This window comes from Oncorhynchus kisutch, linkage group LG8, assembly GCF_002021735.2.
Source record: "Oncorhynchus kisutch isolate 150728-3 linkage group LG8, Okis_V2, whole genome shotgun sequence".
Lineage (NCBI taxonomy): Eukaryota > Metazoa > Chordata > Actinopteri > Salmoniformes > Salmonidae > Oncorhynchus > Oncorhynchus kisutch.
Window position 1 is genome coordinate 75673276 of NC_034181.2, and position 24199 is coordinate 75697474.

The window sequence follows — 24199 nt, forward strand, 5'->3', positions numbered from 1 at the left end:
CGGTTGGGATGGTGTTCTTCAGCTTGCAAGCCCCCCATTTTTGTCCCCCGGTTTTGGAGCAGTGGCTTCTTCCTTGCTGAGCGGCCTTTCAGGCTATGTCTATACAGTACTCGTTTTACTGTGGATATAGATACTTTTGTACCTGTTTCCTCCGGCATCTTCACAAGGTCCTTTGCTGTTGTTCTGGGATTGATTTGCACTTTTCAAACCAAAGTACGTTCATCTCTTGGAGACAGAACGCGTCTCCTTCCTGAGCAGTATGACGGCTGCGTGGTGTCCCATGGTGTTTATACTTGCGTACTATTGTTTGTACAGATGAACGTGGTACCTTCAGGCGTTTGGAAATTGCTCCCAAGGATGAACCAGACTTGTGGAGGTCTACAATTTTTTATTCTGTTGTCTTGGCTGATTTATTTTGATTTACCCATGATGGAGGCACTGAGTTTGAAGGTAGGCCTTGAAATACCTCCAATTGACTCAAATTATGTCAATTAGCCTATCAGAAGCTTCTAAAGCAATGACATCATTTTCTGGAATTTTCCAAGCTGTTTAAAGGCACAGTCAACTTTGTGTATGTAAACTTCTGACCCACTGGAATTGTGATACAGTGAATTATAAGTGAAATAATCTGTCTGTAAACAATTGTTGGAAAACTACTTGTCATGCACAAAGTAGATGTCCTAACCGACTTGCCAAAACTGTATTTTGTTAACAAGACATTTCTGGAGTGGTTGAAAAACAGGTTTTAATGACTCCAACCTAGTGTATGTTGATTTCCGACTTCAACTGTACATACACAAACGGTGCCACGCTGAAAGTCACGGAGTTCTTCAGTACGGGCTATTCTACTGCCAATGTGTGCTCAATTTTATACACCACCTGTCAGCAACGGGTGTGGCTGAAATAGCCAAATCCACTCATTTGAAGGGGTGTCCACATAATTTTGGCCATGTAGTGTGCGTGCACATATATATATTTTACCTTTATTTAACTAGGCAAGTCAGTTAAGAACAAATTCTTATTTACAATGAAGGCCTAGGAACAGTGGGTTAACTGCCTTGTTCAGGGGAAGAATGACAGATGTTTACCTTGTCAACTCGGGGGTTTGATCTAGCAACCTTTTGGTTACTGGCCCAACGCTCTGACCACTAGGCTACCTGCCGCCGCTATATATCCCTACTGCCTGAATTTTCTTTGTGCGTAATAAAAATAAGTAATTAAATCATATATATATATATATATTTAAAAAAATGTATGTATTTATTTTTATTATGCACAAAGAACATTCAAGCAGTAGGGATCTTGATCAAGGGGGTTGATTGTCTCTGCTGTAACCAAGAACTGTGACCTTGCAAGCTAGCCACATAGCTAGCAAGTTATTAAACCAAATGCATAGCTGGCGCCATGAGCAGGAGATCATTTATCTTAGATAGTTAACTGATAGTTAGAAGCAGTGGAGTAGCACGCACCCCTCTGTGCTTTAGGGTGCCCCAAAACCCCCAAAAAACGAATCAAAACTAAAATCATACTGTTGGTATTTCAAAATACCCCGGTATATGGTATATACGACATACCGTCCAAGCCTATTAACCACATTCTTCACAGGTTTTGCATACTAAACCGTGCCAGAAGTCAGAAGGTTCTGGGCAAGAGTCTCCCTGTCTCAGTACAGACATGCTGTCAGCTCACTGCTTCACTGGCTTCTCTTCTGCACTACTTAGCAATCTGACAGTCCAGCCCTTGTCTCTCTGGCTGGATGCAGTATGCTACAACCACAGAGCTGAAACCTAGGATTTGAAGTCTGGAACAACCCTGTGTTTCTGACTGTCAGAATCTGTTCAGGTCAGTAGAACACTGTGTGTCTGCTTGTTTGCACATGCATACAGGTACAGTATATGTGTGTGTGTGTGTGTGTGTGTGTGTGTGTGTGTGTGTGTGTGTGTGTGTGTGTGTGTGTGTGTGTGTGTGTGTGTGTGTGTGTGTGTGTGTGTGTGTGTGTGTGTGTGTGTGTGTGTGTGTGTAGCCTTAGGGGGCTGACCTGTTGTACCAGTTGAAGAGGAGCCAGTTGACTCCCTCCAGCTGGTAGTCCCTGAGGACGTTACTGTTCCTGTACTCCCTCGACTGATCCCTCTTCTTCCACAGGCTGGCTGGGGGACGCTCCTGTGGGGTAGAGGATGAGAAGAGAGATGAGAAAAGAAGAGAGAGGAAGAGAAGAGAAAGGAGGTTGAATAAAGGGGGCTTACCATCCTGCGGGAGTCTGGCCTTGCTGCCTGCAGCAGCTCAAACTCCTCTATTTTACTCTGGTCCACATCCCCCTTCAGTTCCCATGTACTGTCTTCATAGGGCAGAGAGCACCACTTCACCAGGTAGTACACCACCTGCTGGGGGAAGAGGGACGGAGAGAGGGGGAGGAGGGAGGGGGAAAGAGAGAGAGATGTTGTGAGTTAACACAAAAAAACATAGAAACTTCACCTTTTAGTAGCTACTAGTGTTGTCACTAGCGTCCTGTTCGCCCAGCCCCCCGTTTTCTAAACCTCCTGCGCATGAGCTACGCAAAAACCTGCCACTGAAATTAACACTTTTACTCAATGCAACACATATTGAATTTAACTTCACACTGTTTAGTGTTTAATAGAATACTGCATAGCATGGCTGATTTCCTCATATTGGCAAAGGCCTACTACCTATGATTTGGCTGGAGGAATGGGGGGAAGGAACATACATGCATAATGATCTGCATGTCATTGTGTCAGTAAGGAGAAAACACTGCATGAAACCTTCTTTACTCTTCAGTTCAAATAGACACACACACTCTCCATCCCTTCCTCACACTCAATATCCCTCCCTCTAGTAAAAACACACACACACACCACTCACTCTCTCCCACAAACACACACTGCTCTCAACTTTTAAAACGCTAGGCACCAAACAGAATTTAAGGAGCACCAGAAAGAAATAGATTTCTGAACCATTCAGGCTAGGAACAAGTAGGACCGTGGCGGTCAAGAAATTTTGTCAGCCGGTGATTGTCAAGCAAATAACTGCCGGTCTCACGGTAATTGACCGTTAATTCATTTATTTAGCATCTCCTGGTTTCCACACATAGCCTACAAGCCACTAATGCAGACCTTTAGAACATATACATTTGAACAAGTCTAATAAATCCATGTAATATATCCTACACCTTCACAATAAATCCATTATTCATTTTAAACCGGTCTAAAAAACATGATATGAAGAAAGGGCAGTCTATTTCAGAAGAACAGAATAGCATACTCTGAGTTGTCCTTATGTTAGGTCCTGATCTGGCAATGCCATATGGCTGTTGTCTACACTAGTTCATTTAGAAGACAAGATTTTCTTAGAATTCCGTGCCATTATTTTATAATATGAAGAATACAATTGAACATAGCTGAATAAAATAGGAAGGATATTTTCTCTATTCTGTGTTGAGCAGTTAACAAAGAAATAGGTATTCCTATATGCTTAATTTAGAGTTATTTATGTAACTTTAGTTGTGATACAAATGTTGGGCTATATGTTTAGATTTTTAATACATTCTAAGGCTGCATGATGCGACTCTAATGATGATTTGAAAAAAGTCACATGAAAGGCATGAGCTCTGCTTTGTTTTTGCACAGGCTGTACACACTTCATCAGTCTCTCACTCAAGCAGTTGATAATGCCTCAAATTTCCCGGCTGCATCTCTTATGTGTTTCCGTAATGTCCCTAAAAACATCCATGCCTTTTGCGGCCAGTGACCGTTGGGCCCTTGGGCTGAATATAATAATCATAAATCCCTTCTCCCGGCTGCGTGCCGAAGCACCTCTCACACACATGGCTCTCCGTCACATGATCAGGTCTTTCTCACAGGCTACAAGTGAAGACAGACACATCGGGGATGCACCTGCTTGCGTCCTTATCCAATACCAAGGTGCATATTGAAGATATTGGAAGAACTGTCCACAATTACTTTTCGTCAGCCAACAAGATGAGTAGGCCTAACGAACAGCAAACACACTAGCCTATGTCAATCTACTATTCCCCATAGTAAAAATGTCCTGTCTTAGGTCAGTTAGGATCACCACTTTATTTTAAGAATGTGAAATGTCAGAATAATAGTAGAGAATTATTTATTTCAGCTTTTATTTCTTTCATCACATTCCCAGTGGGTCAGAAGTTTACATACATTTAATTAGTATTTGGTAGCATTGCCTTTAATTTTTTTACTTTGGTCTAACATTTCGGGTAGCCTAATAATACCCACATAATTTTCCCGCCTCATGATGCCATCTATTTTGTGAAATTCACCAGTCCCTCCTGCAGCAAAGCACCCCCACAACATGATGCTGCCACAGCCGTGCTTCACGGTTGGAATGGTGTCCTTCGGCTTGCAAGCCTCCCCCTTTTCCTCCAAACATAATGATGGTCTTCATGGCCAAACAGTTCTATTTTTGTTTCATCAGACCGGAGGACATTTCTCCAAAAAGTACGATCTTTGTCCCCATGTGCAGTTGCAAACCGTAGTCTGGCTTTTTAATGGCGGTTTTCGATATAGGACTCGTTTTACTGTGGCTATGGATACTTTTGTATCTTCACAAGGTCCTTTGCTGTTTTTCTAGGATTGATTTGCACTTTTCGCACCAAAGTACTTTAGTCTCTAGGAGACAGAGCGCATCTCCTTCCTGAGCGGTATTATGGCTGCGTGGTTTCCCATGGTGTTTATACTTGCGTACTATTGTTTGTACAGATGAACGTGGTACCTTCAGGCGTTTGGAAATTGCTCCCAAGGATGAACCAGACTTGTGGAGGTTTACAATTCTTTTTCTGAGGTCTTGGCTGATTTATTTTTATTTTCCCATGATGTCAAGCAAAGAGGCACTGAGTTTGAAGGTAGGCCTTGAAATACACCTCCAATTGACTCAAATTATGTAAATTTGCCTATCAGAAGCTTCTAAAGCCATGACATAATTTCTGACATAATTTCTGGAATTTTCCAAGCTGTTTAAAGGCACAGTCAACTTTGTGTATGTAAACTTCTGACCCACTGGAATAGTGATACAGTGAATTATAAGTGAAATAATCTGTCTGTAAACAATTGTTGGGAAAACTACTTGTGTCATGCACAAAGTAGACGTCCTAACCGACTTGCCAAAACTATAGTTTGTTAACAAGAAATGTGTGGAGTGGTTGAAAAACGAGTTTTAATGACTCCAACCTAAGTGTATGTAAACTACCGACTTCAACTGTAAGTGTGAATGTTCCATTAGCAGGAAAACACCACTCTCAAAAGTAACCCAAATGCGATTATGCATGTATTGTTTTTATTATAAAGGTGCATTTTTATGGTGAAAATTATCTTCCCCAAACTTGATCTCAAGCGCTGCATATGTATGTCATTTAGGCTCTACACCCATTGTAAAGTGGATGAATGTGCTTAATTTTAAGAAGTTATTTGGCCACTTTAGTTATGATACTGACCTTATCAAAACATATAGGTCTATGGGCTCGGCTACATGAGGTGTGATACAAACCTTATTAAAACATATAGGTCTATGGGCTAGGCTATATGAGGTGTGATACAAACCTTATTAAAACATATAGGTCTATGGGCTAGGCTATATGAGGTGTGATACAAACCTTATCAAAACATATAGGTCTATGGGCTAGGCTATATGAGGTGTGCGAATATGATTTGAAAAAGTCACAAAAAAAATGATGCGCTGTTTGCCTGAAGCTGGGTATCATTCACAAGTGATAGGCTAATATTGTCACCCATCAGACTATTCTTGATTTAATCTTGTCTTTATGTATACTAAATAATATATGTGTGACATTTGTTTTGATTTAGAATGGACCATTATCATGCATCCGTCTCGAAACTGGCAGGGGAAAAAATACACGTCACCTATGCCCTTAAATAGCGAATAGAGGACACTTTTCCCGTGTTTCATTTTCATGCCAGCCAGGTAGGCCATACTACTGTTGTAAAGAGAAGCAATGTACTTAATATTAGGAGTTGAAAAATAGTATAGTAGGCCTAGCCTATAGAAAGCTGATCTTCCTCTTTTCAGAAGCCATCACTCTATTTTCTCACGCAATTGCATAGCCTATTGAAATGTTGCACAACGAGTTCATATGAAGTGTCTGATTAGATTTTCAACTACATTTGCATTGATGTCAGAGTTATTAGAGGGACAATAGTGTTAGCAACTTTGGTAGGCTACTATCAGAGCTGGCTTTTTTATGGTATCAGAGCTTAAGTATCAGCGCTTGGAGAACTCTAATTTCCGCAACTAAACGGTCATGTGGAATTTGACTGTCGTCATGTCTCCTGACCTTAGGTGTGGCGGTAATATGGTTACCATAGGGACAAGCATTTTCTTTGCTGTAAAGTTGTAAGCATGCCTGTCCCGAAGCGCTGCTCCATTTTCCCTCTCTGACACTCAGAGGCTGCATGACAGTGAACTTGCAAAGTCAGATCAAACTGGCCTGTGCTCTTGGTTATAACAGGTGATGAAATTATATAATGCACAAACTTTGCTGCTCGCTCTGCGTGCTGCTCCAATGTAACAAATGTACAAATGTAACAACAGAGGTCTCATCAGGGTCGACATCACGAGCTGATATGGAGGAATAGATGAGCATGAAGAGGGGCTGGAGAGAAGCAGGTCAGTGGGGGCTGGTAGGGGGTGAGGCTGGCTGATTACAGCTGCCACGTGATATGTTGATGAAAGTGAAGTGGATATTATTGGACCTGCTCATACAACAGACTAGATGCTTAAATTCAACTGGCACCAGCAGGTTCTTTAGATCAAACGGTACTATGGTATTCTAAAATGTTGGTATCATAAGTATCATGAGGTTTTGATACCGTGTTATTGCCGTGGTGTTACTGTGGTGTTACCGTGGTACTGGTACACCCACAGCTAAAGTAACAGAGACAACAACCATAATACACATGTATGGAATGACCCCATTCTTTACAATAGTATCTGCTACAAATGAGGAGATGAGACACACTCAAGGACATACACACACACACACACACAATGTTCAGACATACACATTCATTCTCTCTCTCTCTTTCTAACAAAAGGCAGTCTAATCATCTCTCCGTTGGAGGTCATTTGTTGTGAATGAAAGAGGCCCCCCTCCTGCCCCCCCACCGCTCGTACCTCTCCTGTGTCCTTGTCTTCACAATAGGACACCTCCAGTACTCTGTCTACCTCCACATAGTCAGGGTTAAAGGGATCCTCCTCCATCTAAAACACACAGGAAGACATAGTCAGGGTTAAAGGGATCCTCCTCCATCTAAAACACACAGGAAGACATAGTCAGGGTTAAAGGGATCCTCCTCCATCTAAAACACACAGGAAGACATAGTCAGGGTTAAAGGGATCCTCCTCCATCTAAAACACACAGGAAGACATAGTCAGGGTTAAAGGGATCCTCCTCCATCTAAAACACACAGGAAGACATAGTCAGGGTTAAAGGGATCCTCCACCATCTAAAACACACAGGAAGACATAGTCAGGGTTAAAGGGATCCTCCTCCATCTAAAACACACAGGAAGACATAGTCAGGGTTAAAGGGATCCTCCACCATCTAAAACACACAGGAAGACATAGTCAGGGTTAAAGGGATCCTCCTCCATCTAAAACACACAGGAAGACATAGTAAACCGCCTTCATGCCAGCTGGAGTCTAGGGGGGAAAAACACACTGTATGACTGTATGGGTGGGTGGGATGAACATATCAAGGCCTAAAGCACACTACAGAGATGCATGCAAACACGCCTGTGCTAAACAGGCAAACACACACACACACACACACACACTGACACGCACACACACAGGTGTGAAAGGGTCTTACATCTGCAAAGAAGTGGGCTCTCTGTGCCTGTTTAATCTTGAAACGTTTGATCTTCTGCTGAATCCTCTTGTCTTTCTCCAGCTGCTGCTCTACGGCCCACTCACAGTGGAGGTAGGAGCTGAGAGAGGCCGAGGGACAACACACAGAGTCAGGAATGCACGAGAACACACACGTATAGTACAAACTTCAAAAAAACCTTGAATGGCTTTTATGACGTCGTACATCTTTCAAATGGATATATGTTTACTTTATGTTTAAATGTTCCATTTGTGTGCCATTTTGTACATTTTACATTTGTATAGGATTTACAATCTACTACACACCAAATTAGTCTTCATTTCAGACTGGCCTGGATTTTGTTCTACTGAAACTACAATGAGGTCACATGTGAGTTCAGTCAAAGGCATCTCAAAGTGGTAGTGCAAGAACTAGTAATGACAAGCTGTGTATTACATCGCTCTGTTTAACATACTGTATTTGGCTTTTTCGGTTGAATACAAACATTTAAAAATGTGAATGCAATTATCTTAGCCAGAATGAAAAAGAATGCCTTACTAGTTTTTGTATTTTACAAAGAACTCCTCCACTTCTACGATAACTCCTGGAGCGACCTAGAAGAGGAACCAATATTATAGAACAGAATACAGACTAAAAGCTCTTCATACACTGAGTGTACAAAACATTAAGAACACCTGCTCTTTCCATGACATAGACTGACCAGGTGAATCCAGGTGAAAGCTATGATCCCTTATTGATGTCACTTGTTAAATCCACTCCAATCAGTGTAGATGAAGGGGAGGAGACGGGTTAAAGAAGGATTTTTAAGCCTTGAGACAATTGAGACATGGATTGTGTATGTGTGCCATTCAGAGAGTGAATGTGCAAGACAAAATATTTTATTTCCTTTGAACAGGGTGTGGTAATACGTGCCAGGCGCACCGGTTTGTGCCAAGAACTGCAACGCTGCAGGATTTTTCACGCTCAACAGCCAACTGTGGGAAGTATTGGAGTCAACATTGGCCAGTATCCCTGTGGAATGCTTTTGACACCTTGTATAGTCCATGCCCCAATGAAATGAAGCTGTTCTGAGGGCAAAAGGGGGGTGCAATATTAGGAAGGTGTTCTTAATGTTTTGTACATTCAGTGTATAGTGGAAAAGACAGAGGGCTAAATTCAATCAAACCCGCATTGCGAAAGGTAAGTACAGTCGTGGCCAAAAGTTTAGAGAATGACACAAATATTAATTTCCACCAAGTTTTCTGCTTCAGTGTCTTTATATATTTTTGTCAGATGTTACTATGGAATACTGAAGTATAATTACAAGCATTTCATAAGTGTCAAAGGCTTTTATTGACAATTACATGAAGTTGATGCAAAGAGTCAATATTTGCAGTGTTGACCCTTCTTTTTCAAGACCTCTGAAATCTGCCCTGACATGCTGTCAATTAACTTCTGGGCCACATCCTGACTGATGGCAGCCCATTCTTGCATAATCAATGCTGGAAGTTTATCAGAATTTGTGGGTTTTTGTTTGTCCACCCACCTCTTGAGGATTGACCACAAGTTCTCAATGGGATTAAGGTCTGGGGAGTTTCCTGGCCATGGACCCAAAATATCGATGTTCCCCGAGCCACTTAGTTATCACTTTTGCCTTATGACAAGGTGTTCCATCATGCTGGAAAAGGCATTGTTCGTTACCAAACTGTTCCTGGATGGTTGTGATTAGATGCTCTCGGAGGATGTATTGGTACCATTCTTTATTCATGGCTGTGTTCTTAGGCGAAATTGTGAGTGAGCCCACTCTCTTGGCTGAGAAGCAACCCCACACATGAATGGTCTCAGAATGCTTTACTGTTGGTAGCGCTCGCCTTGTCTTCTCCGGACAAGCTTTTTTCCAGATGCCCCAAACAATCGGAAAGGAGATTCATCAGAGAAAATGACTTTACCCCAGTCCTCAGCAGTCCAATCCCTGTACCTTTTGCAGAATATCTGTCTGTCCCTGATGTTTTTCCTGGAGAGAAGTGGCTTCTTTGCTGCCCTTCTTGACACCAGGCCATCCTCCAAAAGTATTCGCCTCACTGTGCGTACAGATGCACTTACACCTGCCTGCTGTCATTCCTGAGCAAGCTCTGTACTGGTGGTGCCCCGATACCTCAGCTGAATCAACTTTAGGAGACAGTCCTGGAGCTTGCTGGACTTTCTTGGGCGCCCTGAAGCCTTCTTCACAACAATTGAACCGCTCTCCTTGAAGTTCTTGATGATCCAATAAATGGTTGATTTAGGTGCAATCTTACTGGCAGCCATATCCTTGCCTGTGAAGCCCTTTTTGTGCAAAGCAATGATGAGTGCACGCGTTTCCTTGCAGGTAACCATGGTTGACAGAGGAAGAACAATGATTCCAAGCACCACCCTCCTTTTGAAGCTTCCAGTCTGTTATTCAAACTCAATCAGCATGACAGAGTGATCTCCAGCCTTGTCCTCGTCAACACTCACACCTGTGTTAACGAGAGAATCACTGACATGATGTCAGCTGGTCCTTTTGTGGCAGGGCTGAAATGCAGCGGATTGGGGGGATTCAGTTCAGTTGCCCGGCAAAGAGGGACTTTGCAATTAATTACAATTCATCTGATCTGATTCACTCTTCCTAACATTCTGGAGTATATGCAAATTGCCATCATACAAACTGAGGCAGCAGACTTTGTGAAAATTTATTTTTGTGTCATTCTCAAAACTTTTGGCCACGACTGTAGATGCACTACTGCAAACTAAAATACTATAGTACTACAAAGAGTGGTATGAGTGAGTGTGGCATTAAAGATAATGATTGTAATCCTACCTCGTTCTTGACTATTCGAGATGACATGATCTTGTCAACAACCGCAGCATCCTCCTCACTGGGGTTTTCCTGCAGCATTGACCAGATGGAAACAAACCACTTTAACAGCTCCATGTACAACCTTCATACTCCACACACCAGTTTCATGTATGTTCAATGTATATCAGAATGAAGTATGGCCTTGAGATGCATTGTACTCTTATAACACACATATTAGACTAGATAGGGCTATGCTAGAGCAATGAAGAATGTAATCTTGAGATTTATTGGTACTGTAGAAGCTATCAGTCCTACAGTGTTTCCCAACTTCAGTCCCCCAGTACCCCCAACAGTACACATTGCTGTTGTGGCCCCAGACAAACCCACCTGATTCCACTCATTGGGGCTACAGCAAAAATCTGTACTGTTGGGGGTACTGGAGGACTGGAGTTGGAAACAACTGGTCTAGAACAACTGAATGTTATTGAGAGTTATTGATTGCTGCCTGGGCCAGGCCAGTATCTCCTCACCACAAACAGCTGCTGTGCTGGCTCTTTGCGTGCTGCAGCAGTGCTGGTCTTCTTGGTTTTAACCATGACTTTCACCTCCTCATCAGACACCCTGGCCTCTCCCTCCTCTGCATACTTCTTCCTCTTCACCTGGCGGTTCGACCGACGCGTCTACGGGGGGGGGTAAGGGAAAGAGGTTTAGTATTACGGAGGTTCTGTATTGTACAAATCAGCACAGCCAAAATATCAGTATAACTCTTTTCCTATGTTTTACTGGGTTAATATGTAGGCAGCCATCGAAGGCAGTCCTGTCTATTCTCAATAGTGTGTGTGCATGTGTCTGTGTGTTGTATACACTCTGCAGCAATAGGTGTGGCATTGAAGTGTGCTTAGTGTTTATTATTAGGAAAACACAGAGACCCTGCTAATGACAGCCACAGTTTAATGAGATACTAAATACCATTCAGTTGAAACTAATAACGTGTCTGTGGATGAGAATAACCCAGGCTGACCATAAAAGACTCAGGCCTGCCAGGCTGAGTGGTCCCTCCTTCCCTGCCTGTCAGGCTGCCTCCCAGGCTGAGTGGTCCCTCCTTCCCTGCCTGTCAGGTTACCTCCCAGGCTGAGTGAACCCTCCTTCCCTGCCTGTCAGGTTACCTCCCAGGCTGAGTGGACCCTCCTTCCCTGCCTGTCAGGCTGCCTCCCAGGCTGAGTGGTCCCTCCTTCCCTGCCTGTCAGGCTGCCTCCCAGGCTGAGTGGTCCCTCCTTCCCTGCCTGTCAGGTTACCTCCCAGGCTGAGTGGTCCCTCCTTCCCTGCCTGTCAGGTTACCTCCCAGGCTGAGGGGTCCCCTGTGGTGATGATGCTGTAGCTGTTCTCAGAGCTGTCTGACTACATACTCCATCACTTATAGTGCAACAGACAGGAATGGAGAATCATTCTAAATGACATCTTCAGACAGCTCTGATTAAGACTGGGTGGGGGGGATAATGAGGATAATTATACCCACACATGGGCAGGGGGGGTAATCCCCAGTCACTCCATACTATGACACAGCCAGGGGGAGAGGGGAGTTAGGGGAGAGAGGCCTACCCCTACATAATCCTCAACTTTACCAACACCAACAGTAAATTACACTGGAGCTATTCGTTCTTGAGTTGGTTAGGTCCTGAACTCACTCTGAACCACCCGGTGTACTTTGACTCCATACCACAGCTGTGACTCCTGTATTCCACTCAGCATCAGCATCAGCATGGTCAACAAGAGAGCCCAAGGACAGGGACTCTCCATGGCTTTAACTATCACAACAACACTGTCATAAGAACCAGTCTATATGACATGAATCTTTAAACACAAAGGCCTGCGTTCTGCAGAGTGAGGAAATTGCCTCTCCAATTTTGCCTCTCCAATCATCAAGTTTGCGGACGACACAACAGTGGTAGGCTTGATTACCAACAACGACGAGACGGCCTACAGGGAGGAGGTGAGGGCCCTCGGAGTGTGGTGTCAGGAAAATAACCTCACACTCAACGTCAACAGAACTAAGGAGATGATTGTGGACTTCAGGAAACAGCAGAGGGAACACCCCCCTATCCACATCGATGGAACAGTAGTGGAGAGGGTAGCAAGTTTTAAATTCCTCGGCATACACATCACAGACAAACTGAATTGGTCCACTCACACAGACAGCATCGTGAGGAAGGCGCAGCAGCGCCTCTTCAACCTCAGGAGGCTGAAGAAATTCGGCTTGTCACCAAAAGCACTCACAAACTTCTACAGATGCACAATCGAGAGCATCCTGGCGGGCTGTATCACCGCCTGGTATGGCAACTGCACTGCCCTCAACCGTAAGGCTCTCCAGAGGGTAGTGAGGTCTGCACAACGCATAACCGGGGGCAAACTACCTGCCCTCCAGGACACCTACACCACCCGATGCTACAGGAAGGCCATAAAGATCATCAAGGACATCAACCAGAAGGCGAGCTCAGTACAGGTGCATCAAAGCTGGGACCGAGAGACTGAAAAACAGCTTCTATCTCAAGGCCATCAGACTGTTAAACAGCCACCACTAACATTGAGTGGCTGCTACCAACACACTGTCAATGACACTGACTCAACTCCAGCCACTTTAATAATGGGAATTGATGGGAAATGATGTAAATATATCACTAGCCACTTTAAACAATGCTACCTTATATAATGTTACTTACCCTACATTATTCATCTCATATGCATACGTATATACTGTACTCTATATCATCGACTGCATCCTTATGTAATACATGTATCACTAGCCACTTTAACTATGCCACTTTGTTTACATACTCATCTCATATGTTATACTGTACTCGATATCATCTACTGTATCTTGCCTATGCTGCTCTGTACCATCACTCATTCATATATCCTTATGTACATATTCTTTATCCCCTTACACTGTGTATAAGACAGTAGTTTTTTGGAATTGTTAGTTAGATTACTTGTTCGTTATTAGTGCATTGTCGGAACTAGAAGCACAAGAATTTCGCTACACTCGCATTAACATCTGCTAACCATGTGTATGTGACAAATAAAATTTGATTTGATTTGAATAATAATACTACAATAGATAAATAAATATAGTTGCCTACCCCTGCCTTAAACATCACAAAAACACTATCATAAGAGTTCTGCAGCCATAAAGAACATGCATACTGTAGCCTTGGAGACACGGGGAGGGACTCCATGCCTTTAATAATCACAATAACACCGTCATAAGGCTTTTGCGTGCTGCAGCTTGGAGACTGGGGGAGGGACTCACCGAGTCATCGTCTTTAAAGGATCTTCGAGGCGGAAACTCTTCATCAGACCCCTCCTCTGAAGACTCTGTCTCCCTCTTCTTCTTCATCCCTCCAAATTTAATGACGATTTTCCTGAAATAAAGATAACAGGACAAACATTAAGGATCAACGTCTGTTAAACGAGAGACAAAATAGGAAAACTAGACTCTATTTTCTCCTCTTTCCCTCTGCTATGTTTCATGGAAACTGTCTCTGAATAATTGATGAACGATAATATAAAGCTTGTCCTTGCTGTGCTAAATAAATGACCTCAGGAGTGTGTGTGCTGCAGTACATGCTGTGTTCCTCACTGCATCTTTTAAAGGCAAAAAGGAATTATTACACAAAGAATTATAATTAAGTAAGAATAGTTATTTTGTTTCACTGTTATTACCAGTCCAGCTCTGTTTATTTTTCCTCACTTAAAATGAACGATTTAATTGTTTCCATGGTTGCTTAATGCCTTATTAAATGCACTTTCATAACCTAGATACAAATAGTGACTGATTCAAGAAGGCTGCAGTACAGTTAAGTTATAGCACTTCAAAACATACATTTTCATGGGAAGTAACCATGCAGTACAGTATTAGCTACAATATTAGCACATATTTTAAATAAATACTTTAGCATACTGAATGACCTAATGACCTTAATAAGGGATTATCACTTTTTTTTTTATTCAATAATATAATAATATAATGTCCCTCTTGGTTATTGTGTGAGAATCAGCTTCTAATATGTCCATGACTGTGGTGACTCAATATCTCATCATGTGCAGAATGCAGAGATATTTTTCAGGGAGAAAATATTTAGTGTATGTGTGTGTGTGTGTGTGTGTGTGTGTGTGTGTGTGTGTGTGTGTGTGTGTGTGTGTGTGTGTCAGAGTGTCTGCAGACAGGGAACATATGAACCAGTAGACTGATACAATAGATCTCTGCTATGTACAGTTTGAGAGAGAGACACAGATACAGTCTCTCTCTCTTGTGCCTGCCTGACTGCCTGCCTGCCCCAGCCTGCTGTGTTCTTATCAACATTTTTATTGGATCAAAACAGAGAGATATAGATAGTGACTGAGCCTCCTCCCTTCTCCGTCTCTAGCTCTCTGTCTTGCCACAGATGATCCATTATATTGACCAAATACTCAAGTGGTCGATCTAACAATGAAAATAAATGACTTCAGAAATGGAACGCAGTCGGGAGGAGGCAAGATCAGGTGGGACCATTCTAGCCAATGAGAGGGCAGATACGTGTGTGAACAACAGGCAAAACTCCGATAAAGTGTTTTTTCTCAAAGATGCCGGGATGTCACGTCCTCCTAATATCATTAGACTTGTAAAAGCATAACCAAACTTCTATCAGATCAAATAAGCCACATCTAACAAATTGTCTTTATTTAACTAGGCAAGTCAGTTAAGAACAAATTCTTATTTACAATGACTGCCCGTAAATAAGCAATTACATTTTTTGTTAACTAAATTCGACACTCCATACAAAAACACCTCGCTTAGTGAGCGATAATAACTTTTTTTTACCGCCACCTGCCGGAGAAGACTGATTTTAGGCCCAGTTATCCCCCTCACTTCTTCCTCTCTTGTCTCGCTCTCTTTCTCCCCCCTTTCAGTCTCTGCCTCCTGCCACCTACCTTTCTCTCTATCTTGTCTCTCCTCCATCGCTCTCTCTTCCAATCCCTCCATCCCTCTCCACTCTCCCCCCTCCCTCTATGGCTCAGAAAACACATAAACATGGATATGATTCAACCTACACAAAGAGCCAGTCCAGACTCCCAATCCCCATGCAGGCAGACTGAGACTAGCGTGGCTGGATCTAACAGGCTAATACTGTAGATGCGGTAAAGAGGTCAATTGAACTCAATTGCCATGGAATAGAGTGGGGGAAAGATCCCGAGTCTGCTCACTGAATCCCAGCAAAATTAGCATACATTTAGGATATTGTTCATATGTGTACTTCACACTATGTTGAGGTAGAAATCAGAGTATCATGCTGTATGGATGTCAACCCCAATATATGTTCATGTCATCATCACCAATCAACTTCATTACAGTTAAAAACTACTTTGACTACCACCATTGATTTCTGTATGCGTCAGCTATGCTAACCAGCTTATACGAGCAGGAGTTAGCGTTTAACAGTTACTTCTTTGAAGCCGGACAACTTATAAATGTTATTCAGCGAACAAAGCCAAATATATAAAAATCAGACAGAAGTAAGTGCATTGTGGGCCTGTTACAATACATAACTCATGACAGATGAGGAATATCCACTTTGCTAGATCCAATTTGCTGAATGTGCGCCAATCTGGTCAATGGAATGGTCTGCGTTCTATTGACTCCGTTACTGCATTCACATTTTGTTACGCGTTACAGCCTTATTCTAAAATGTATTAAATATTTTTTTTATTCTTAGCAATCTACACACAATAACCCATAATGACAAAGCAACAACAGGTTTTCAGAGCTTTTTGCTAATTTTGTACAAATAAAAACCTGAAATACCTTATTTACTTAAGTATTCAGACCATTTGCTATGAGTCTCGAAATTGAGCTCAGGTGCATGCTGTTTCCATTGATCATCTTTGAGATGTCTCTATAACTTGATGGGAGTCCACCTGTGGTAAATTTAATTGATTGGACATGATTTGGAAAAAACACACCTCTATATAAGGTCCACAGTTGACAGTGCATGTCAGAGCAAAAACCAGGCCAAGATGTCGAACGGAGTGTACGGAGTGCGGAGTGCTCCGAGACAGGATTGTGTCGAGGCACAGATCTGGGGAAGGGTACCAAAAAATGTCTGCTGCATTGAAGGACCGCAAGAACACAGTGGCCTCCATCATTCTTAAATGGAAGACGTTTGGAACCACTAAGACTCTTCCTAGAGCTGGCTGCACGGACAAACTAAGCAATCGGGAGAGAAGGGCATTGGTAAGGGAGGTGACCAAGAACTCAATGGTCACTCTGAAAGAGCTCTAGAGCTCCTCTGTGGAGATGGGAGAACCTTCCAGAAGGACAACCATCTCCACAGCACTCCACCAATCAGGCCTTTATGATAGTGGCCTGACGGGAACGCCTCAGTAAAAGGCACATGACAGCCCGCTTGGATTTTGCCAAAAGGCACTTAAAAACTATTAGGCCATGAGAAACAAGAATCTCTGGTCTGATGAAACCAAGATTTAACTCTTTGGCCTGAATGCCAAGCGTCACGTCTGGAGGAAACCTGGCACCATCCCTACAGTGAAGCATGGTGATGGCAGCATCATGCTGTGGGGATGTTTGCCTCGATCTTGACTGGTCTCCCAGTCCCTGCCGCTGAAAAAGATGAACGGAGCAAGGTACAGAGAGATCCTTGATGAAAACCTGCTCCAGAGCGCTCAGGACCTTGGACTGGGGCAAAGGTTCACCTTCCAACAGGACAACAACCCTAAGCACACAGCCAAGACAACACAGGAGTGGCTTCGGGGCAAGTCTCTGAATGTCCTTGAGTGGCCCAGCCAGAGCCGGGACATGAACCTGATCAAACATCTCTGAAGAGACCTGAAAATAGCTGTGCAGCAACGCTCCCCATCCAACCTGACAGAGCATGAGATGATCTGCAGAGAGGAATGGGAGAAACTCCCCAAATACAGGTGTGCCAAGCTTGTAGCCTCATACCCAAGAAGACTCAATGCTGTAATCGCTGCCAAAGGTGCTTCAACAAAGTACTGAGTAAAGGGTCTGAATACTTATGTAAATGTCATAGTTTTTTATTTTTTATTTTTAATACATTTTCAAAAACATGTTTTTGCTTTGTCATTATGGGGTATTGTGTGTTGATTGATGAGGGGAAAAAATATTTTATCAATTTTAGAATAAGGCTGTAACCTAACAAAATATGGAAAAAGTCAAGACGTCTGAATACTTTCCGAATGCACTGTATAAGTCCATGCTAATACTCCTGTGTCTCTTCCCTCGTCCGAACTTCGTTACCTAACTACAAAAAAGGAAAAGACAGTGGCACATCCATCTCATTGAACTGTGAAATAGAGTCCTTCACGGGTCCAAAAACATTGACCCATTCGAAATAGACCTGGGGCTTTCCCATCTGGACCCGATATGCATAAATTATATAATTTTTTATTTTGAGACCCCTTCCGAAAGGACCCGAGGACAACTAGACCCGTTCCATATAGACCTGGTCATCCGATCCGAGTGAAGGAAGCAGCAGAAAAGTATATTTTTAAGCTACTTTATGAATTAACTGGAGCTGATAAAGTGTGAGGGAGTGGAGGTAAACATAGGTGAAGCTCGGGTAGGGGCTGTGCTGTGTGTGTAGGCTACTGAGAGTGTGAGCGAGTGACATGGGAACAGGGAGGTGGGAGGAAGAGACAGCAACCAACCAAGCAGACTCGCACTATAGTAGACTAATAGCTGCCATAGATATGTTATTTATCATCCAATATGATTATGTAGCCTGTCTTGACTGCATCAAACTGCTAGGCTAATTGAGAATGCATGTGCTTTCTCATCCTGCACAGTTAAACAACAACAACTCCATTCAGAATATAAAGTGGCAGCTTAGCTGTTGGCTCTTGATCGTTGTAGCCTATCATTCTACTTTCATTTTTAATTACAGAATTTGAATTCCATCTTCTATTGACTCAATATCTCCTAACACGGAGGCTCTATGGCTGTAGCCTATTGCCGCTTTGATGACTTATGATTGGCCAACAACAACAGCAAGCTACACGTGCCACTCTCATTAAAAGAGTGGCACGTTTAGCTTGGGGTCCCGGATTGGGTCTCAGGTATTCGGGTACAGGTGGATCCGGGAAGACCTCTACTGTGAAGTCCTCAGCCTAGACATGTACCGTATATGTCTGTATATGTCAGTATTGTACAGGCCTATGTCTGTACTCAATGTCTGTTCTAAGTGCTCTAAACGCCCTACATAACCTGAGATCAGACACACAGAGATAATACAACAGCTCCCTCCCTCCCGGGGCCGTACTCCTGTCTTCTCTCTGTGTGTGCTCCAGATCATTCCTCCCTCATTCCCTCTGTCATGCACATTATCTCTCACCTTGTCTTCCTCCACCCCTCTCCTCCCCCTGTACTCTCTCACACAGCAACAGGAACAGAAGCTCTCTAGCTCTGTCTGATACGCTCCAAAACATGGCAACGCTCACACGAGCAGACACGCAGTAAGTAGATTCCTTCTCACACAACACCAACTACTTTGAAAGAGGTACTCACACATACACACGCACACATAGCTAACTACAGTGCCCTCCGTAATGATTGGGACTTTAATTTTTTATTTTGGCTCTATACTGCAACAGTTTGAATTTGTAATCAAACAATGACTATGAGGTTAAAGTGCAGACTGTCAGCTTTAATTTTAAGGTATTTTCATCCATATTGGGCAAACAGTTTGAAATGACAGCATTTTTGTACATAGTCCCCCCCATTTTAAGGGACTAAAAGTACGTGTATTAAATGTAAGTATTTGGTCCCATATTCATAGCAATAACTACATCAAGCTTGTGACTCTAGAAACTTGTTGGATGCATTTGCTGTTTGTTTTAGTTGAGTTTCTGATTATTTTGTGCCCAATAGAAATGAATGGTAAATAATGTATTATGTCACTTTGGAGTCACTTTAATTGTAATTAAGAATAGAATGTTTCAAAACACTTCTAAATTACTGTGGATGCTACCATGATTATGGATAACCCTGAATTAATTGTGAATAATGATGAGTGGGAAAGTTACAGATATACAAATATCATACCTCCCAATAAAATGCTAACCTCCCCTGTTATATAATGGTGAGAGGTTTGCATGTCTTGGGAGTATGATATTTGTATATTTGTAACTTTCCCACTCATCATTATTCACAATTAATTCAGGGTTATCCATAATCATGGTAGCATCCACATTCATTTAGAAGTGTTTAGAAACATCCTATGTGGGAGGAAGATATCTAACTTTCTCACTTCAGTACATACTGTATAAGTGAATTTGTCTCAATACTTTTGGTCACCTAAAATGGGGGTACTATGTACAAAAAGTGCTGTAATTTCTAAATGTTTCACCTGATATGAATGAAAATACCCTCAAATTAAAGCTGACAGTCTGCACTTCAATTTTGTTGTCATTGTTCGAGTTCAAATCCAAACTTTTAGAGTATAGAGCCAAAAGAAGAAGAAATGCTTCACTGTGCTAGCCTGTCTCTAGTTAAGCGATAGAATACTCCCTCTGGGCTTATGCTCCAATACAGTACAGTGGAGCCAGGAAAACCAGCCAGCCAGTCAGTCATCCAGCCAAACACAGCCAGTCATTCAACCAGCCAGGCATTCATCCTGCCTAGTGCTTACAGCCAATACCACAGCCTAGCCTGTCTCAGTCACACTAAGCTGGTCTCTTCCTCACACACTGGTCCTCGGCCACACGCTAGGCTAGGTCTAGGATACACTATCCCACCTGGACATTTCCCACTAAATAAGGACTGATATTGGCTGTGGTGGTTTACATGGAGCCAAAGGGAGAGAGAGGGTAATAGAGAGAAGGCACAAAACATACACACACAACCACACAGCACACACAGTTATTTATACAAATAACCATGCATTTATGTGTACACACACATACACACTGTGGTCTGTAGGAGGCTGAGCGTTTCTCCCACTGTCTGTCAATACTAGAGCTTTCATGGTCTCCTTGAACATGTTGTGTTGTTGTACGGACTAAAGCTATCTTTCTCACTTTACTCCTCCGGATGATATTACACTTCCATAATCCTATCCACAATGACACTTTGGGGTTGCCTGGCAACGCACCCCAGTGAGTATAGTTGGCAGCGTGGGCGGTGGATGTGACATCACTTCCTGTGAGTGGCAACGGAGCGAACACTCTACTCTGCGACGCAATGAGCAGCTGAGGAGAATGAGAAACGGCAAGACCGCTCTAATATCAAGGAAATATGGACAACAGAATGTTCTCCCACACAGGTAGGACTGAAACACTGAAAGAGAGAGATACAGCAATTTCATCTCCTATCATCAGACAGTAGGCCATACTATATTCTCTCCTAGAGACGTGTTGGTTGTTTAGCAACAAAACCAACACGTGCGCAACTGGGGCAAAACAGACAGGGTTGGCTTAGATTGTTGACAACACTATTTAACTATTTAATTTCCCATTTTTATTGAAAACATTGCACAAAGAACACTTGTTGTCTCTCAAATACATTGTTACAGATGTTTGTTAGCTAGCTACTGTTAGCCATATTAGCAGTGACATAAAATCAGTCAAAACAAGACATGGTATCAAGAACAAGATAAAACAAGCTGAAACGAGTCACCTGCGATTCCCCACATGGCAGTTTCTTGTCATTGTTGCTAGGTATCTGGTCATCCAGAAACACAACTCACAGCCTTCTGCCCCAATGAAGCATGCACATGGTTTTCGTGACGTTGTGAGCTAACCTATTTATAGCAAGACGCACTTGCTTTATCTTAATATAAAGAGGCCATTACAAGGCTATCAAACCATGCTGCTGACTGTCAATTGCATACTGGACTATAGCAAACCCCCCCCCCCCCTTCAAAACCACCATATGACACGTAAACCAACAGGATTACTAAACTGTGAAATTAGTGACACTTCTTCAGTTAATTTTACTGTGAAATCATTGATTTGAGAGAGAGAGAGGAAGCATCCAATGGGTTGGCAGCTGTGATGTGCGTCAGTGTTGTTGGAATGTATATGGTGGTTTAGTAAGACCTCAGAGAGCAAGACAGAGAGTATGATGGGAGAACGAGGAAGAACGGAGGAGGAGGCGTGACGCAGACACACACATGGAACTCATCCCACATCACACAGGCTTTACAGCCTCAGAACCCAACCAAGACCACAGACTGGCTTTATACATTCCCACCCACAGTTTACTACAAATACCACCACTACAGACGTTTCATAGGTATTACAGTTGATACATACACAGGGACGCACCAACACATGCACATAGAGTAAATAACAGACCAATAGCACTATTACTGAAACCACACAGGCACCAATCAGGCACCCAATACTTAACTACAGCGGTGCCATCTCTCATCTTCTTTCTCTCTACATGTCCTTCTCCTCTCAAGTCCAGCTGTCCCCTGCGCGGTAGGTGAGTTTGGCCTTCACTCCAGCAGACAGGCTAGATAGTCTGATGGAGTGTTACAGTGATTCCCAGAGAGCTGTACTTCTAGTTCTGGCAGTGGCCCGGTTTGGCTCCCATGAGCAGATCCTCATCCTGCCTGGTGCCTAATAACCCAGCATTCTCCTCTCCATGCTCAGCCCCCCAGCACTGCCCTGTCCTAGTTGGCACACCACCCACCATTCTGTGTTTGTGGAGAGAGAACAGTGTGACAGTATTTTGTAGGCCGAGGGCACACTGACGTGTTCCAGGGTCCCCCATGAGGAATGAGAACTTGGGACAGACCAGCCTACACAAGGTGCCAGTGTTACCCCCAAGTTCACTTTAGCCAGGGCCGTACCTACATAACAAGACACAGAGGTCCTAAACATGTAAAGTGTTGGTCCCATGTTTCATGAGATGAAATAAAAGATCCCAGAAAGGTTCCATACGCCCATTTTCCCTCAAATGTTTACATCCCTGTTCGTGAGCATTTCTCCTTTGCCAAGATAATTAATCCACCCGACAGGTGTGGCATATCAAGAAGCTGATTAAACAGCTCAATCATTACACAGGTGTACCTTGTGCTGGTGACAATAAAAGGCCACTCTAAAATGTGCAGTTTTGTCACACAACACGATGCCACAGATGTCTCAAGTTTTGAGGGAGTGTGCAATTGGCATGCCGACAGAAGGAATGTCCACCAGAGGTGTTGCCAGAGAATTTAATGTTAATTTCTCTACCATAAGTCACCACCAGCGTTGTTTTAGAAAATTTGGCAGTGCTAACCCCACCATCCCAGGACCTCCACATCCAGCTTCTTCACCGCCGGGATCGTCTGAGACCAGCCTCCTGGACAGCTGATGAAACTGAGTTTGCACAACTTAAGAATTTCTGCACAAACCGTCTGAAAGCATCTGAAGGAAGTTAATCTGCGTGCTGGACATCCTCACCAGAGTCTGACCTGACTTCCGTTTAGCGTCGTAACCGACTTCAGTGGGAAAATCCTCACCTTAGATGGCCACTGGCACGATGGAGAAGAGTGCTCTTCAAGGATGAATCCTGGTTTCAACTGTACTGGGCAGATGGCAGACACTGTACTGTGTATGTTGTCGTGTTGGGGAGCGTTTTGTTGATGTCAACATTCTGAACAGAGTGGTCATTGTGGCGGTGGGGTTATGGTATGGGCAGGCATAAGCTAAGGACAACAAGCACAATTGCAATTTATCGATGGCAATTTGAATGCACAGAGATACCATGACGAGATCCCGAGGCCCATTGTTGTGCCATTCATCTGCTGCCATCACCTCAAAGATCAGAACGCTTATATTCTTTCCTCTGAATGAGTTCTAATCACACCTGCCTCTGAGAATGAGTAGAATCATGAACAGTGGTTTGTGTGTTTGTTCCCCTGCATCCTACGGATTTCCCCCCTGATTTTCTTCCCTGATTTGCCTTTCTATTGCAGTAACATTGAAGGGCTCTGGATAGTGTTACTTAGCCAGCTAGAAGAATGCAGTAAGAAGCGATGGTTAAAAGGAGCCTACCTAAATAGGCTACTAAGTTCTCATATTAACTTTGCTATACAGAGAGTAGGCTACTTAGACAGACAGTGAGGTCGTACTCAGAGGTGAGGCTGAGGCAGCCTGAAATGCATGCAGGAGGAAGCAGATGAGAGAGAGGAAGCAAGCAGAGCGAGAGATTAGTATGGTGGTTCCCAAACTTGGGGTCGGGGCCCCAAGTAGGGTACCTTAAGAAAGTCTATACTAATTAGGAGTGTAACGATTCATCGATACACATCGGTCCTTGATTCAAATGTTTAAGATACGACAGCGTCGGTCACAAAATCGATTGAAACATTACGAACCATCGATTCACTTACATTTTCTGCTCATACTTTCTTTCTACCTTCAGAAAACACCAAAAATGTTGTTACAACTAATGCGTCGTCTCCTTCAGTGTGGAACTAAGCATGTAACTGTGTTGACAGTTATTGAACTAC

At 43.1% G+C, this 24199-nt stretch overlaps 1 protein-coding gene across 9 annotated transcripts in view; it reads right to left on the reverse strand.

Moving 5' to 3' along the window:
- Window positions 1-24199, reverse strand: part of LOC109883506 (chromodomain-helicase-DNA-binding protein 9) — a 134980-nt gene that overhangs the window by 49886 nt on the left and 60895 nt on the right. For 7 of the 9 annotated variants that reach the window (XM_031831229.1, XM_031831228.1, XM_031831225.1 and 4 more), the window contains 8 exons: window positions 13999-14110; window positions 11222-11371; window positions 10713-10781; window positions 8432-8487; window positions 7877-7994; window positions 7180-7266; window positions 2244-2381; window positions 2039-2160 (listed from right to left, as the gene is read on the reverse strand). In XM_031831229.1, coding sequence (XP_031687089.1) covers window positions 2039-2160; window positions 2244-2381; window positions 7180-7266; window positions 7877-7994; window positions 8432-8487; window positions 10713-10781; window positions 11222-11371; window positions 13999-14110 — 852 coding nt within the window. The remainder of the gene's footprint in view (window positions 1-2038; window positions 2161-2243; window positions 2382-7179; window positions 7267-7876; window positions 7995-8431; window positions 8488-10712; window positions 10782-11221; window positions 11372-13998; window positions 14111-24199) is intronic. The other 2 variants (XM_031831227.1, XM_031831231.1) reach the window with 1 other exon arrangement.